The sequence below is a fragment of the Salvelinus alpinus genome, chromosome 14, assembly GCF_045679555.1.
Source record: "Salvelinus alpinus chromosome 14, SLU_Salpinus.1, whole genome shotgun sequence".
NCBI classification, from domain to species: Eukaryota; Metazoa; Chordata; class Actinopteri; order Salmoniformes; family Salmonidae; genus Salvelinus; species Salvelinus alpinus.
Genome location: NC_092099.1, coordinates 34,147,057 through 34,162,865, shown reverse-complemented (window position 1 = coordinate 34,162,865; position 15,809 = coordinate 34,147,057). Strand labels below are relative to the sequence as shown.

The following is a 15,809-nucleotide window of genomic DNA, read 5'->3' as shown; positions in this document are numbered from 1 at the left end:
CCAAATCCTGACACTCTGCCCTACCAAGCAAAAAGGCAGTAACTGCTAATTTGGTCTAAAATTTGTTAATGTCATTTTTGTTACATTAAATACATGCTTAATCATGTGGACAAGTATCCTGCCTCTATTGTATTGTGTTTTGGAGAACATGGGGGTCATGTTAGCAGTAACTGCATAAAGTTACTGTGAAACCAAGGTAAGTAAAAACAGTTTCTCAATTCCACGCTATGAACAGTTACTGCCTTTTTCCTTGGTAAGGCAGTATTGTCCTTCCAATCTAGCTCGAAAACCAAAACTCTAGTGGCATTCTGCCTTCAACGTACAGGTTTCAGCAGTTAGCTTCACCCACGACTGGTTCTACAATCCTGATGCTGTGTTTTAATGTTTAGAAAGGTCAATAATTATCACTTGCAATACCGCTTTCTAAAAACATGGCCCTTATCTTTCATCAGCAGGAAAGAATTCTTCAAATAAAAAATATACACTTACTGTAGCAGGTTTTTACAGATCCAGCTATGGGTGCCTCCATCCCACGGAACTACACTAAGTTCCGCTAGACTTCCCGAGTTACCAGAGGTGGGACCAAATCACTATTAGGCTATTAAGCAAGTCTCAAGTCACAAGGTTTGAGTCTCAAGTAGAGTCCCAAGTAGAATGAATGGGTCAAGTCTTTAGTCAAGTACAAGTCATGCATTCTAAGAGCAAGTCAAGTCCAGTCACATTTTTTCAAGTCAAGTCTCAAATCCAAATGACAAATTACAAATCTGTGCATATTTATTGAGGCTATCAGACAGCCCTTTTCACTATTTTATTTATAACACATTTTGATGACGTAATTGTAAAATAGGGACCTTATAGCAGTCTTAATTAAGGGAAATCAGCAGAAGGCAAGGCAGGTTATCCTGCTCAGTGTAGATACATTTACAGGTCTTGGTAATCCATGGTGAAAGAGCCTATATCATACATCCCGGGAAATATGAACAAAGGAAACCATACAAATAAATGGAACTTCTACCTCATGCATCTTCCTGAATGTTCACGTGGACAATAAACATATCGCCCTGTCAGTGAGAAATGGTAGGCCTAAATGAAAATGTATAATTTCAAACATGAAACAGACATGTCCAAGTGTTGCAATACACCATACTGAGATGGAATGATTAAATGCTAGCAATTATTGTAGGATAAGATGGAATATAGATTCACCACATATGCATTTAATCAGTGGTGGAAAAAGTACCCAACTGTCATACTTGAGTAAAAGTAAGATACCTTGATAGGAAATGACTCAGGTAAAAGTGAAAGTCACCCAGTAAAATACTACTTGAGTAAAAGTCTAAAAGTATTTGGTTTGAAATACACTTAAGTATCAAAAGTAAATGTAATTTCAAACATGTACTTAAGTATCAAAAGTAAAAGTATAAATCATTTCAAATTCCTTATATTAAGCAAACCAGTTGGCACAATTGTTCGGGTTTTTGAAATGTATGGATGGCCAGGGGCACACTCCAACACTCAGACATCTTTCATAAACGCCAGATCAGAGGCAGTAGAGTTGCCAGATCAGAGGCAGTAGAGTTGCCAGATCAGAGACAGTAGAGTTGCCAGATCAGAGACAGTAGAGATGACAAGGGACGTTCTCTTGATAAGTGTGTGAAGTGGACCATTTCTGTCCTGCTAAGTGTAACGAGTACTTTTGGTTGTCAGGGAAAATATATGGAGTAAAAAGTACATAATTTTCTTTAGGAATGTAGTGAAGTAATTAATTAGTATTTTAAAGTATGTTTACGTAAGTTCTTTTCATCACTGCATTGAATTAAAATTGAGAAAGCAACAGCAAACATTTCGACAAGAGAAGCGCTCTCCACCAGCGGGACTTTGGAGAGTGCAAGTGGAGAGATGCGTCTATAGTGCGTCTTTGCCACAGTAATAATACATTTTAATTAACAACACATTTAAAATGCAAGCTTCATACTTAAATTATAAATTTCAAGCAATTTTGACATAGGCCTACCAAAAGACCAGTAGGCCTTTGCTAGTAGACTAATTATTGCTTGATGCCCCGTTGCTGGTTCGCTTCCAAATTGAGCTGCATATGAGCTACAAAGCCTGGCCAAATAATTGAAAGTAAAGTCATTTTATTGTCTATTAAGTTGAGTCTCAAATCAACAAATTTGTGACGTCCAAGTCGTGTGACTGTGAGTTACGCTTACACACAGGTCAGGTGTTTGGAACACATTTTCTGTCTCTTTTCCATAAACGAACGCTGTAACATGGAGATATGGCCATTTGGGAACACTAACCCTAGCAAGCGATGCGTGTTAATGTTCACAGCAAGCGTCGGGGCTCTTAACACCCCCTTGTCAGAAGATAGGCCTATTGTCAAAAGGCGCTAAAGCATTTATCCTCTATGAATGGGGCAGCCTACTTCCAATTTAGTGCTGAAGACACCCAGGCCTCACAAACAATCTGTACTTGATATAGGCCATTTTATTTGACTGGAATATGCTTGGCATGGCATCTTTTCTTAGATATGACATCACGCAATCGACTACTCTGTCTGTGTTTCTCCCTCGCCGAGGGAAAGCAGAGCTCAGAGAGTGATTACTACTGCCTGAATCAGTCTTGTTTTCATGGAATGAACTGTCAGTCAGTGGAATATCATTTCGCTTCTAGTCCAACACTTGCTAAATGGTGAGAATAACAGGAGTGGGAGTTTGAAAGACCATATTTGTGGTGAATTGACGATAAATGATTGTATAGTCATTATTTAATAACATGAGAGGACAATTGTTTTGTATATGTTCACACCAGCTAGCTAGCATAATGACAGTGCAGTAGAACAATGTCCGTTGCTAACTAGCTACAATGTTTGACAGTTAGCCTAGCTAGCTAACTACTCAATACCCTTACGCTAGCTTGTTGACACTTGGCTAGTTAGCTAAGATAGGTGATTGATTTGCACAGAGTCGATATTATACTAAACCAACATGTTACGCTACTGCTATAGTGGGATGTCACAAGGAATGGGACTATCAAATAATAATTTCCATTTCCTCTGTGAAAATGCGACACTGGCCGTAAATTATGGCCTGCCATAACATAAACGTGTTGTTTGCAGTTACCTAGCAAGCTATATGGCTACAGTTTTTCCTGAAAGAGAAGTTAGAAAGTTGGTTACTAGTAAAACTTATTTGGAGCGAATTCTAACGTTAGTTCGTTGCTTGATCAGCTAGCTTGCATGTTTGTTGTGGTCAGCCACACAGGCAGTTATGGACGGTTTCATAGCACATAAGGTAGCTAACGTTAGTGTATAATACAGATGTGACACAGGCCTGTCACCACCTACAATGGCAATCTATTACCCCCCCAAATAGCGAGCTAATGAAAGATTGATAGCAAAAGTAACTAGCTACCACTCCCCCTATTTTCAGTAGGCTATAGAATGCAGTTCCTAGTATCAGCCCAGCAGATGATGATGTAGCTACACCAACAACAGCTGCGGGCCTTGTCAGATCTTTTATTGTTGTTTGTTTTTGTCCTGTGTATTACCTAGATGTAAATATGTATGGTTTACTGAAAAAAGGTTATCTGAATTTTCAGCTGTAGTTTCACTCCTGTGTGCTACTGCATTTCTTTCCCCTGTTTACCCATCTGCCCACATAGTCACACATTCATGCTGCAACGCCTCAAAGACTGACCTATTTTGAGCCCTTACACAATTCATGCCAAGCTGCTTACAGAGACCATAAGAACCTGTAGTATAAGTAATTTCTATTTTGCCATATCCCCATAGTCTGACATTGTCTCTGCACTAGCTTCTTGTGCAAAGTCTATGATTTGAGTATGATTATAAGCCTAAATGTTAAAAAATGTGTCACTAAAATGCCATGGTATAAGACACATGAACTGAGCATCATCAAAACCATCAGGAGAAAATACAACTTGCAACATTGTAGTAGAGACAGAGATGCCTGTCAGTTTGCTGCTGTGTGGCAGTCACGCAAAACTATACTTCCTAGTTCGAGCTGCATTTCTATGGTCATAGCATTGGGGTCAGTACATAGCTGAGGTTAGCCGGTAACAGCTTGCGTTGTTGTTTCTGAAAACCCCACCAAAGCAGCCAAGAGACCAGGAGGTCCTGGGACAGCAGAGGAAGAGAAAGAGAGTATTCATTATTTCCCCTGGTTGGTTCCCATAGAGGACAGGCATCCTATCAAAGACTGGCCGTCTAGACTCAGATTCAACCAGCTGCTTTGGACAGCGCCTCAAAGAACAGCTCACATTTCTTGGGAAACTTTCTTCCTCGCTCACTGTAAATATTTTTGCTGTCTTTAGCAGCTCTTTCATGCTTACCAAGTGTGTTTCTCCTGCCCTGGGTTAGTGTTCAGACTCTGGGTCCACACCCCTGTTCTCTCTACGGCCGTTTGATCGTCCGTGCTGGCTTGGAGCCTGAAGGAAGACATCAGACAGAGTGACTAGGCCAACATCTAAGGCTGCTGGAAACCTGATCGAAGAATATCTGCTTTTATGATTTCTGAATTTATTGAACTTAATCTGAGTGTTTGCTTGAGTGCATCAGTTCAGTTCATCTCCACCAGTGTTTGTCTTTCTGAGGTGACTGGGGTTGTGTTGTTGTGCAGTGGTACATCTAACCTCTTGACCTCTACAGCTGACTTCCTGTTATGATTAGGGTTTGTGTTGAGAGTGGATGAAGACTGAGTCTTATCAAAGAGGGTTTAGTATGAAGACATTAAGAACAAAACATTAAGAACACCTGCTCTTTCCATGACATAGACTGACCAGGTGAATCCAGGTGAAAGCTATGATCCCTTATTGATGTAATTTGTTAAACCCACTTCAATCAGTATAGATGAAGGGGATGAGACAGGTTAAAGAAGGATTTTTAAGCCTTGAGACAATCGAGACATGGATTGTGTGTGTGCTGTTCAGAGGGTGAATGGGCCAGACAAAAGATTTAAGTGCCTTTGAATCGGGTATGGTAGTAGGTGCCAGGCGCACCGGTTTGTGTCAAGAACTGCAACGCAGCTGGATTTTTCACGCTCAACAGTTACCCGTGTGTATCAAGAATGGTCCATCACCCAAAGGACATCCAGCCAACTTGACACAACTGTGGAACGCATTGGAGTCAACATGGGCCAGTATCACTGTGGAATGCTTTCGATACCTTGTAGAGTTCATGCCGCGACGAATTGAGGCTGTGTTCCTAGGAAGGTGTTCCTAATGTTTGGTATACTCAGTGTAGATTTTACATGTGCTAAGGCCACAGGGGGCTAGAGATTATTACAGATACCTCTGATATTCTTGTGATAGATTACATAAAATCCTTGAAAGATACCAAAATTCTGTTAGTTTACTGGTGAACTTGTAAAGTTTACCCTCCCTTTGCAGCTGTACTTGCAATAGACTAGGATCGTTGTTTTTCATTCTAATCTTTGAGACTTGTCAGTAAATCAGAATAGAATGATATCAAATTTTCAAATATAAAATCTCTCCCTCTTTCCCACCTCTCTCTCCTTCCCTTCTTTCTCCTTCTACAGGTGAGTGGCTAGTGCGCCACACCCAGCCTGCGTTGCCATGGATGCCTGTGCCCGTATCCGAGGAGTTCCTCTCAGGACCAGAGCCTCCATCAGGAAAGAGGTTAGAGTCAGACTGCCATATTGACTGATCGATTGATTGATTTCATTTAAATGTTGATAACCTGGTGCTGTGGGTAAGGTTGTGCATGTGTGAAACCTAAGCTACCCTCTAATTGTGTGTATGGTGTAGACGGTGCGTGACAGCGGGCCTCAGTGTGTGAAGAGCCTTCTGAGGAGCAGGAAGGAGCTGTGCAGCATGGGACTGGAGCTACAGACCAGAGACACACCACGCCTGACTGAGGTGTGTATCACAACACACACACGCTTTGATTATGACTTCATGATTTTGAGGATTTCCCTAACTTGTCCTTTTCTTCCATCAGATCCATTTTGTGTGTTTGCCTGGCCTCTCTGAAGGGGAGGATCTAACTCTACAGGTGAGACGTACTGCACCAGCTCTGACTCTTGTGTAGTTCAATGAATGCGTAGAAACAATAACAAAGCGTTTCTGTGAAAATTTGAGAGATGGGGCTGGAGAAATGTAACCACTCTCAAATTCATAGACAGAGCTGTGGATGCAAGGACTGACTATCCATGATATGAAAATTATAGTTTAAACCATGTTTTGAAGCTATAATGTTTGTTTACATTTACTTTGTTTACAAACGTTGGAGTAAACAAGCTTATATTTTGGGTTCTGATGGGATATGAACTAAGCTCATGAAGCATTTATTTATAAGTTATATTATTCAAGAATCAATGGGTACATATAATTAATGAATTAAGTCCAAAAATGGATGTAGCAACTGCTGATTGCCCCTTTAAGTGATGCGTTATGAATGTATTATTTGTGTGCTGTTCTGTCCTCATTCCCAGGCCCTGTCGTCTCTCCCAGGGGACCTGGCGGAGCTCCTGAGGTCTCCCCACGTTACCAGCCTGAGGAACGAAGAGGTGCTGCTGCTGAAGGACAGCAGGAAACCAGCCGACAGGAGGGACTCTACAACACAGGTAGACATGAGAGGAGGAAGTGCCTAATAGGTAAAAGGGGAAAGACTGTGTTTCTCAGGTCTATAGACTGCTTCAGAGTAAATACAGTATTTCACAGGTAAATAAGTTCAATATAGTTTTGAGGCTGATTCATAGGACCTTACTCAGGCTTCTTGTAAAGGCCTGAGAGATTCTGTGTTTTCACCCTGTTGAACCTAGCCAGGTATACAGATGTCTGGGATAGTGTGGTTGCTTGTTTTCTCACAAGTGATTGCCACATTGTCCTGCCTGGTCCCATGTGTCTGTGCTAGTGTTCAGCAGTCTGGCTCTGCAGCATTGTGGTTACAGTGTGTGTGACATACAGATATACAGACAGGCAGTGCAACTAAAACTGAGCCTCTACCCACGGTGGCCAAGACAGAAGTGACGCTGAGTGTTCTATTCTGCATATACAACAACACATCAGACCACAATCAGACATGCAGACATAACAAGGCTGTCCCAGTAGAGCCCCTCTCTCTGTAAGACACAGCCCGAAGGAAAGAGAACTCTTGTGTGAATTCCTGTGAGTTTCCAAAGCCAAAGACTCTCCGATGATTAGCGTGTCTTGGCAGGCGCTGACAGTCTGCAGACCTAGTTTTTTATTCCTCAAAGAGCTAATTGTCCCTTGGCAGTAAGAATAAACTACTGTACCAGGCAACCAGCAAACTCTGACTGTTTCTTCTCTATCCTCTGCAGCAGTGCTCGCTAAAGGCGGTGTGTGTTGTAAGGCACAGCTCCAGCCCCAGTCAGCCCATTGTTGGTGTGTTGGTGGGCCTGCTGGGTCGTTATGCTGCGGGGGTCCGTTATGCCCTGGAGCTCCAGGCCCTCCACAGGGGCACGGCAGAACCCTGCCAGCCCGAGGACGATGACACCAACCAGTCTGTGTCTTCCATCGAAGATGACTTTGTCACCGCTCTGGAACACCTAGAGGAGGCCGCCACCGGAGAGAATAACAACGGTAGGTTCATCACAGCTCTATGTACAGGAACCCTCAATAGAGCATGATGTGTTCACTTATTATTGCATAACCTTAAGTGTTAACTAAATTTAGACCGAAACATTTACCCCCCCACTCTCTATCTCCCTCTTTCCCTAGCCGATGACTCTTATCTCCATGGAAACCAGCGTGATGTGGCCTCCCAGACAGTCCCTGCCCACAAGAGAGACAAGGACCTATCAGGCTCCAGGATCATAATCAGCTCTGCCCACAGGATGTCTTCAACCAATCGTAGGTCTCCTCCAGAGGTGTCCGTTACCGTACAGTGCTCCAGAAGGGCAGAGTCCCAGTGGACCCTCTGCAGCCCTAGAGCCCGGCTCCCCTCCCCCACACGTCCCGTCAGCGAATCAGAGTCGTCGGACGGCTCCAGCCCTAGTCCAATCATCTTCCTAGATGAGGTTGGCTACCAGAAAAGTCTCAAAGCGACACTGGACATCCCTCAGATCCCCGGGGGGCCGACAGACAGGGTGGAGGACTCTGACTCTGAGGTCAGCGAGTTCTTCGACAGCTTTGACCAGTTTGACGACCTAGACGAGCTGAGCTCAGAGAGCTGTACACTCACCCTGCCTTTAGACCCGACTTCCTCTGTTATCATTACCGGCCCAGACCAGAAGAAGAAGTACTCTGGTACTGGCAAGTCAGGGTCCAAGAAAGTGTCCCGAAGCTGTTCCACCATGAACCCCCACCGGTTCGACCAGCGCACCCTCCCTGCGAATGTGAAGAAGCCCACCCCGCTCAGAAGTCCCCTTCCCCTTGGCTCTCCGTATGGATCCCCTGACTCCCCCCGGCCGGCCCGGACCTCCTGTGAGGAAGGTGGAGGTCCTCTGTTCAGCCCCGTTAGCTCCTCAGCCTTCAGCCCACTCGGAGATGGAGCTCTGGATTACTTCTGGAAGACCGAGGGAGATGGAGGAGATGAGTCGGAGCTAAAGAAACCCCAGGACCTGTGTTCCCTCTACAAGACTTACTCAGACTTTGCCAGCAGTCTGTCCAAGGAGATCCTGGGCTCCGTGTGTGGATACCAGTCTCCTGTGGACCTCAACGACAACAAGAATCTGAGCTGTGTCTGTCACAAGGAGTTCCAGAACCAGTCTGGACACGTCATGAAGCTGTCTGAGATCCAGGAGACGGTGACTGTCTCCAAGCTGCAACAGAAGCCCCAGTCTCTTAAGGACGGCATCCAGAGGTTTGCCACAGACTTGGTAGAGATGAGTCTGGGCAGCGCTCTGAGAGACCTGCAGAAGGGAGTGTCCTCTTGCACCACCACCCTCTGCCACCTGGCCGCCAGACTCACCTCGTCTGTCTTCCAGATGGCCTTCCAAGAGATTGGCATGCGCCGCGCCTACGTCCTGAAGGAACGGGCCATCAACGGGCTGGCTGGGTTCCTGGTGGGAGAGGCAGTGTCGGGCGCTCTGAAGGACTTCCTGACGGTGAAGAAGCAGATGTTCAACAGCACCGTGACTCAGTTTGCCGCCGACCTTGCGGAGGAGCTGGTGTTTGAGGGGATGATGGAAGTGTGTCAGTTCTCCCACCCCTCCACCCCCCTCACCCCCAGTGACTGGTCCTTCAGCGTGGGGGAGGAGGACGATGAGGAGGTGGTGTCCTCCTATGCCTCAGACCTCTCTGAGTCTGTCCTCCAGGAGGCCTTCATCGAACTGTCCCAGGCTGACGTGGCCTTCACCACCCAAGCAGCCATCAGTGTCTCTCTGGACAACATATTCTACGTCAGCACTGACGAAACACACACTACCTGCAGTACCGCTGCTGACCACCAGGCTAACCCTGCCGAGGAAGGCCCAGGTCCATCAGGGGAGGATGGCTGTACTGTGAAGAAGGCTCTGTTCTGTGTGTCTGGGATGGCCAGCTGTGTACCTGTCCCCCAGGCAGGCCAGGCCATCTCCCTCTTACACGACTCAGAAGACATCTGCCAGTGTAAGACCAGCCTGGCCCACACCTCCCAGACTAGCCCTAAGAGGAGCTGCAGCTCAGAGAGCAGAATGGTGACCACAGCCGCCTCTGATGCTACTGCTACCACACAGACTGACCTGCTGCCAAAGACCCCCTTTCACAACTTCTCTGGCAACATGGTGGATATGATAGTGAGTGAAGCGTGTGAGCTGATGACTGCCACAAAGATGAAGAAGAAGGTGGAGGACTGTGCTGACTTCCTTTCTAAAGCCATTGTTGGTCGGGGACCTCCATCCGGACAGGAGGGTACTGTCACTGACCAGACCTCCCACTCCTCTCTCCACCCTCATTCTCAGAAACCAGGGAGAGTGACCTGTGAGTCAGGCTCCAGGACCAGCAGAGCTGTCTCAGAGACCCGGCCTGTGATGATGAAGGACACTCTAGAGATTCCAGGGTTGGAGATGGACGGCCGGGAAGGCAGGAAGATGGCCTCCGGTGAGGAGATGGTTCCCAGCACTGGTTGCAAGTCCAGCGGGACCCCTGGTACGCCCCCCTCCACCCCCCAGCATCCCAACAAGGTGTCCCAGGAGAAGCAGATCAAGCAGTTCTCTAAGAAGCTGAAAGGCAAACTGGCCAAGGAGTTCTCTCCCGCCACCCCTCCTCCCACCCCACACTACCAGCCAGGGCCTGAGCCCAAAGAGTCTCCCTCTGAGATGGACAAGGCTGACTTCATGCTCAAACTGATGAGGTCTCTGTCTGAGGAGGCAGACGGGAACGAGGAAGAGGAGGGTGGAGTAGAAGGGCTTAACTCTGGAACCGAGACAGGAAACCGTCCGCAGCCAGAACTCAACCTGTTGGTTGGAGGACACAAGATGGCCGACAAGGGAGCCCTCCATTACGCAGAGCGCCTGGCGTGCCACATTGTCTCCATGGCGACAGAGATGGACACTCTGGGAGGAGTGGAGGATGGAGGTAGGAGGACGGTGGAGGAGAGAAGAGACAGCGTGGCCCAGTTCTCGGAGCAGACCCTGAACACGCTGTGGATCTACGCTGGCGAGGTGGCGGGAGAGGTGATCAGTGACGTGAAGAGGATAATGGGGTCAGGACAGTGTCGTCAAAGAGCAGTCAAACGAGCCAGCCAGGACTGGTCAGGGGAATGCCCTCACCACCACAACCAACTCCAGCCCAGTGAACACAGCAGGGGCTGCAGAGTGGGTCATCTGGCTGAACAGTGGTCTGGTGACCTCTCCTCTGTCTTCCACCCGTCAACTTCCACCTCTACTGCCAGCTCTGGCCTGTCCTCTGACTATCCCAGCTGTGAAAGTGTGACAGATGAGTACGCTGGCTACCTAATCAGGGTGCTGAAGAAAGAGGGAGGCAGCAGGGAGCTGGTCCTGGATCAGTATGCCAGCCGTCTGGCCTACCGCTCCATTAAACTGGGCCTGGCCCATGCTGCCCGCAACATGAAGAAGAGACCCTCCTCCTCCAGGCACCACTCCTCCAGGAGGCTCCACCAGGATGGCTGCAGGGGGCCCAATGCTGAGCCGTCTGTACCCAGGGACGAAGCAGGGAGAGTGGGATCTCCTTCCAGCGACTCTGATGATGGGAGCCAGAGGGAGTACATGGAGCTGGTGAACTTCGCAGAGTCGTTGGCGTACAGCATCACCTGTGACGTCACACGCAAACTCTGTGTGTCGTCAGACCGACTACCCAAGTCCCTGACTGACTCGTGTCTGTATCAGAAATTCAAGCTGGATGACATGGCAGAGAACCTGATCAGGAACTCCTTTTCATGCCCCCTGCTGGCCAACGAGGGAAAGAACAGGCAGTACCACAGCACAGGCTGCCTGGACGACGGAGGATACAGCAGTGGAGTCATGCAGGTCAGTTTGGTTTAGTTCATCATTTTATTGGAGTAGGAAAAGATACTGTTAAAACATGTACACATTGAATTAACAGCAGTCTGATTCATGTTATCATCATTGCATTGTAGCATTAGACTTCAGCTTTCTCCAATTCCCAGCATTTGTCTCTGCAGGTCATGGAGCACTATGCCAGGAAGATAGTGGACGACACACTGGAGATGGGCCTGGCCTCGGCCGGACACCCAGCCCAACAGGGTCCAGACAGACACTCCCACTCTGAGAGGCCGTCTGAGGGGGGAGCAGTGGGCTCTGTGCTGGGGGAGACAGCCTGCCGATACTGCCAGGTCAAGAAGTGTCAGCCATTTTATTTCTGATGGATTACTTATGGTCTATCACCCAACCATTTTTTATATACAGTTCTTGAGTATTCATGATGTTTGTTATTACAGGTCATCGAGTGTCCGTTCTGCTCGTGGCCTAGCAGGCAGTACATCCTTGGGGCAGGAGCAGGCCAGAGGAGGAGGCCGGACGGGGAGGTGGGGGTGTGTGGCCTGGAGATCCCTGAGATTTACATCGATCTGGACCACAGGGTAGTGTTCGCAGAGGAGATCGTCACTACGGCGATGGAGGGGGCGAAACGAGAGCTGAGCAACACCAGCCTGAACGCTGACAGCGGGATCGGACACGACGGGCCAAGCTTTGCCGAGAGTCTGACCGCAGAGATCATGACGTCCGCGCTGTCCAACGCATGCCAGACTGCCAACCTCAGGTACAAATACATTGTGGCAAAGTCTGTGTAAGACACAACACCACCAATCTGTGACTAGCCCTAATGTTGTAGAGAGCAACCACATGGTGAGTCAAGGCCCATAAGATTCCATGACTGTTCACATGGATTTCCTTATGGTTAACCATGATGCTTAGTAATATGTAAGGGTTTTACTAATTCTTGTGACGCACCATCTTGGGCAATTAATTGATGAGTCCATAATTTTCGCAATTTTGTACTTGACCAGATTACACAACAATAGTAAAGGAGCCAAGAAGAGGTCCACCATCTTGATTACTAACTATATTTCTCTCAGTCCCTAATGTTGGTAGTATTATGAACTGTATGTCTCTGTATAAAGATTCTGTATCTTTATTCTTGCGTCTGGTTCCCTTTCTCCATCTCCCTGTGGTAGCTCTCCAGGCAGGGAGGCCACAGAGTCCACGGTGTCCCAGCAGCTCAGTCTGAGTGTGGGAGATGACAGTCTGGGCAGCTGGTCCAACCTCAGCTTTGAGGACGAGCACCCCGACGAGACCAGCAGCTTCCTGCACCTCAGCGACAGGTAGGAAACACACAGAACATCATGTAGTCTCAAACTAATCTGCTCTGTTCTTTTAGTTTCTCTGAAGGCTACATTAGAGACATCTAATCTAGATTAGTTGATTCACGATTCACCTCTTGAAACACTTCTTTAATGTCTTTGAGTACTGTTTTCTGTCTCACTCTTTCACACCAGCGAAGGACTCTTACCCACGTTCAATGTCCACAGATGGATTGATATATAAGTGAGTAGAGCTTTAGACCAGGGTTGTGGCATTCAGCCTAGACTTCAATTAATGCTGAAACTAATAAAGGCAAGTCAGTCATCACCGCTTTGGCTGCACTGCCAATGAGAAATAGATGTATTTCTCAATCAAGAGGTCAAATGGCATTTCCCATGTCATTTTAAGATGACTGTGGTGATTGGGGATTAGCTGGTTTGATGCTGTGAGACTGAGTTGAGATCAGTACAAGACGGGTTTCTCCATGTTGTCTGTCGGATGGCTGCTGGATGACGTGAGGTCACCTTAGGTCACGACCAGCAGAATGTATAGTTTGGGAACCTGTAGGACCTTCTGCTGCCGAGAAACAAATAACTCTGATTTGAGCAAATAATACATATATTCTCTCAAATGTTGTTATATAATTTAAATAGCTGATTAATGCCAAGTTCTGCTGAGATTGTTTGAGTTAATGCATCATAAGGATAATATATCACTTTTAAGAGATAAATGGCTTTTCCTTTATGATAGAAACACACACACATACTGGTCTGTTAGTGAATCTGGTGTAATGCTCTGAGAGTGACGTGGTCTCACCCAGTCTCACGGTTGGAGGAGAGTTATTGACGTTCTCTGGCTCAGCCTGATATCTCTATGGAAGCAGACCCAGTCAACATGTACACTTCTCTCCCCAGATACTGAATGGGAGAATGTGTGAGGAGAACAGCTAGTTATTTTGAAGGTATCATAATATTTTCTTAAGGTGTGTCTGTAGCAGCCTTTCTCTCTCTCTCTCTGCCTCAGGCCCTTTCCACAAGAACAAAGTCCTTCCACCGTTTGTTATTCATTAGCTTCTCTCTCCCTTCAAAATACTTTTCCAACTGTCTCCCAACTGTCAACAAATGAACTAGATAACTAAGGAAAGGCTCCATTGTAAAGGTTTTGAAACCCTGGAAGAACTGATTGACTTCTTAACGACCTCTCAGCATACCACTTTCATAAACCACAGCTACGGAGACAGTATTTTAGCTCAGGTCATCAATTAACTAGATGATGTTGGTGGAGCTATTTTTAGGTCTCCACATCATTCTTTACATACCAGAGTGCACAGTGTACAGGTTCCAGCCAGCCTGATAATCAGGGCTAATTTAACTAAACAAAAAAATACATATTGTTGGCTAGGTACCTCGACTAACCATTGCCCCTGCACATTGACCCGGTACACCCTGTATATAGTCTCGCTATTGTTATTTTACTGCTGCTCTTTATTTAACCAAGCAAGTCAATTAAGAGCAAATTCTTATTTTCAATGACGGCCTTCAATGACGGCCTAGGAACAACTGCCTTGTTCAGGGGCAGAACGACAGATTTTTACCTTGTCAGCTCAGGGATTTGAACTTGCAACCTTTCGGTTACTAGTCCAACGTTCTAACCACTAGGCTACGCTGGTCTACACCTGTTGTATTCAGCGCATGTGACTAATACAATTTGATTTGATAAGTGCAGTGAAAAGTGTTATTTTACAGGGTCAGCCATAGTAGCACGGTGCCCCTGGAGCAAATTAGGGTAAAGTGCCTTGCTCAAGGGCCTTCTCGGATCTACAGTGTGTTGTGATGCTCCAGCTGCCAGCTGGATGTCCCAGTGGAATTCACAAGTGAAGACTAGTATGCAGTGATCTCATCTAACATAATTGGGCAGTCATCAGTTGTTGCTTTGATTGAGTGTTTTTTCAGGACCAAAACTATTGTATGAGCCTCACATTGAGATGGATCATGTAATGCTTTAAAGCAGTTGTTTCTGCCAGGTAAGAAAGATCAACCAGGTCTGTTATGGACCTGCTTGACCAAAGTCATTCCCATGCCTAAGACTGTGTGTGTGCCCATTGTTGAACGGTTGTCTCCCCAGCAGCAATGGGAACAGCAGTAGTTGAAGCAGGTTAGGGTTAGTTGGAGCAGGTTAGGGTTAGTTGGAGCAGGTTAGGGTTAGTTGGAGCAGGTTAGGGTTAGTTGGAGCAGGTTAGGGTTAGTTGGAGCAGGTTAGGGTTAGTTGGAGCAGGTTAGGGTTAGTTGGAGCAGGTTAGGGTTAGTTGGAGCAGGTTAGGGTTAGTTGGAGCAGGTTAGGGTTAGTTGGAGCAGGTTAGGGTTAGTTGGAGCAGGTTAGGGTTTGTCGGTTCAGGGTTAGGGTTTGTCGGTTCAGGGTTAGGGTTAGTTGGAGCAGGTTAGGGTTTGTCGGTTCAGGGTTAGGGTTAGTTGGAGCAGGTTAGGGTTAGTTGGTTCAGGGTTAGTGTCATTGCTAGGATTAGGGTAATGGACAGGGTTATGATCAGTGTGTGTATGTTACCAGTGTTGAGCATTGGTCTTGTCTCTTGCAGCAATGGGAACAGCAGTAGTTGGAGCAGCCTGGGGTTAGAGGGAGAGATGTATGAGGAGCACCTGTCCTTCTCTCCTTCCGACAGGTCGGTCCATACATACATACATACATACATACATACATACATACATACATACATACATACATACATACATACATACATACATACATACATACATACATACATACATACATACATACATACATACATACATACATACATACATACAGCTAACACTGCTATAATGCTGACCGCTATCTCCCACATAGGTGCAGGTTGAAGTTGCCCACAACCACAGATTTAAGATCAGATCCTATCCCCCAATCCTAACCTTTACCATTAGAAAACCATTACATAATGTGATCCTGTGTCAGTGGTTAGGGTCAACTTCTACCTACGCCCCCTAATCATTGCATGATGTCAGAGCTGTGATCAGCAACGCTGTAGAATGTGACTGTGTATGAGACAACAGCTTCTACCCTCTACAGATCCCTCTTGATAACCATTGAGGA

At 46.5% G+C, this 15,809-nt stretch overlaps 1 protein-coding gene across 3 annotated transcripts in view; it reads left to right on the top strand.

The window, feature by feature from the left end:
* Positions 1-2,575: 2,575 nt before the first annotated feature.
* akap11 (A kinase (PRKA) anchor protein 11) overlaps positions 2,576-15,809 on the top strand; it is a 31,695-nt gene continuing 18,461 nt past the window's right edge. Inside the window, exons 1-11 of one of the 3 annotated variants that reach the window (XM_071341293.1) lie at positions 2,576-2,694; positions 5,562-5,661; positions 5,791-5,901; positions 5,984-6,037; positions 6,477-6,608; positions 7,326-7,587; positions 7,726-11,414; positions 11,570-11,740; positions 11,846-12,165; positions 12,581-12,727; positions 15,298-15,381. In XM_071341293.1, coding sequence (XP_071197394.1) covers positions 5,599-5,661; positions 5,791-5,901; positions 5,984-6,037; positions 6,477-6,608; positions 7,326-7,587; positions 7,726-11,414; positions 11,570-11,740; positions 11,846-12,165; positions 12,581-12,727; positions 15,298-15,381 — 5,033 coding nt within the window. In that variant the 5' untranslated portion in view covers positions 2,576-2,694; positions 5,562-5,598. Of the gene's footprint in view, positions 2,695-5,561; positions 5,662-5,790; positions 5,902-5,983; positions 6,038-6,476; positions 6,609-7,325; positions 7,588-7,725; positions 11,415-11,569; positions 11,741-11,845; positions 12,166-12,580; positions 12,728-14,834; positions 15,093-15,297; positions 15,382-15,809 lie in introns of those variants that run through there. The other 2 variants (XM_071341296.1, XM_071341295.1) reach the window with 2 other exon arrangements.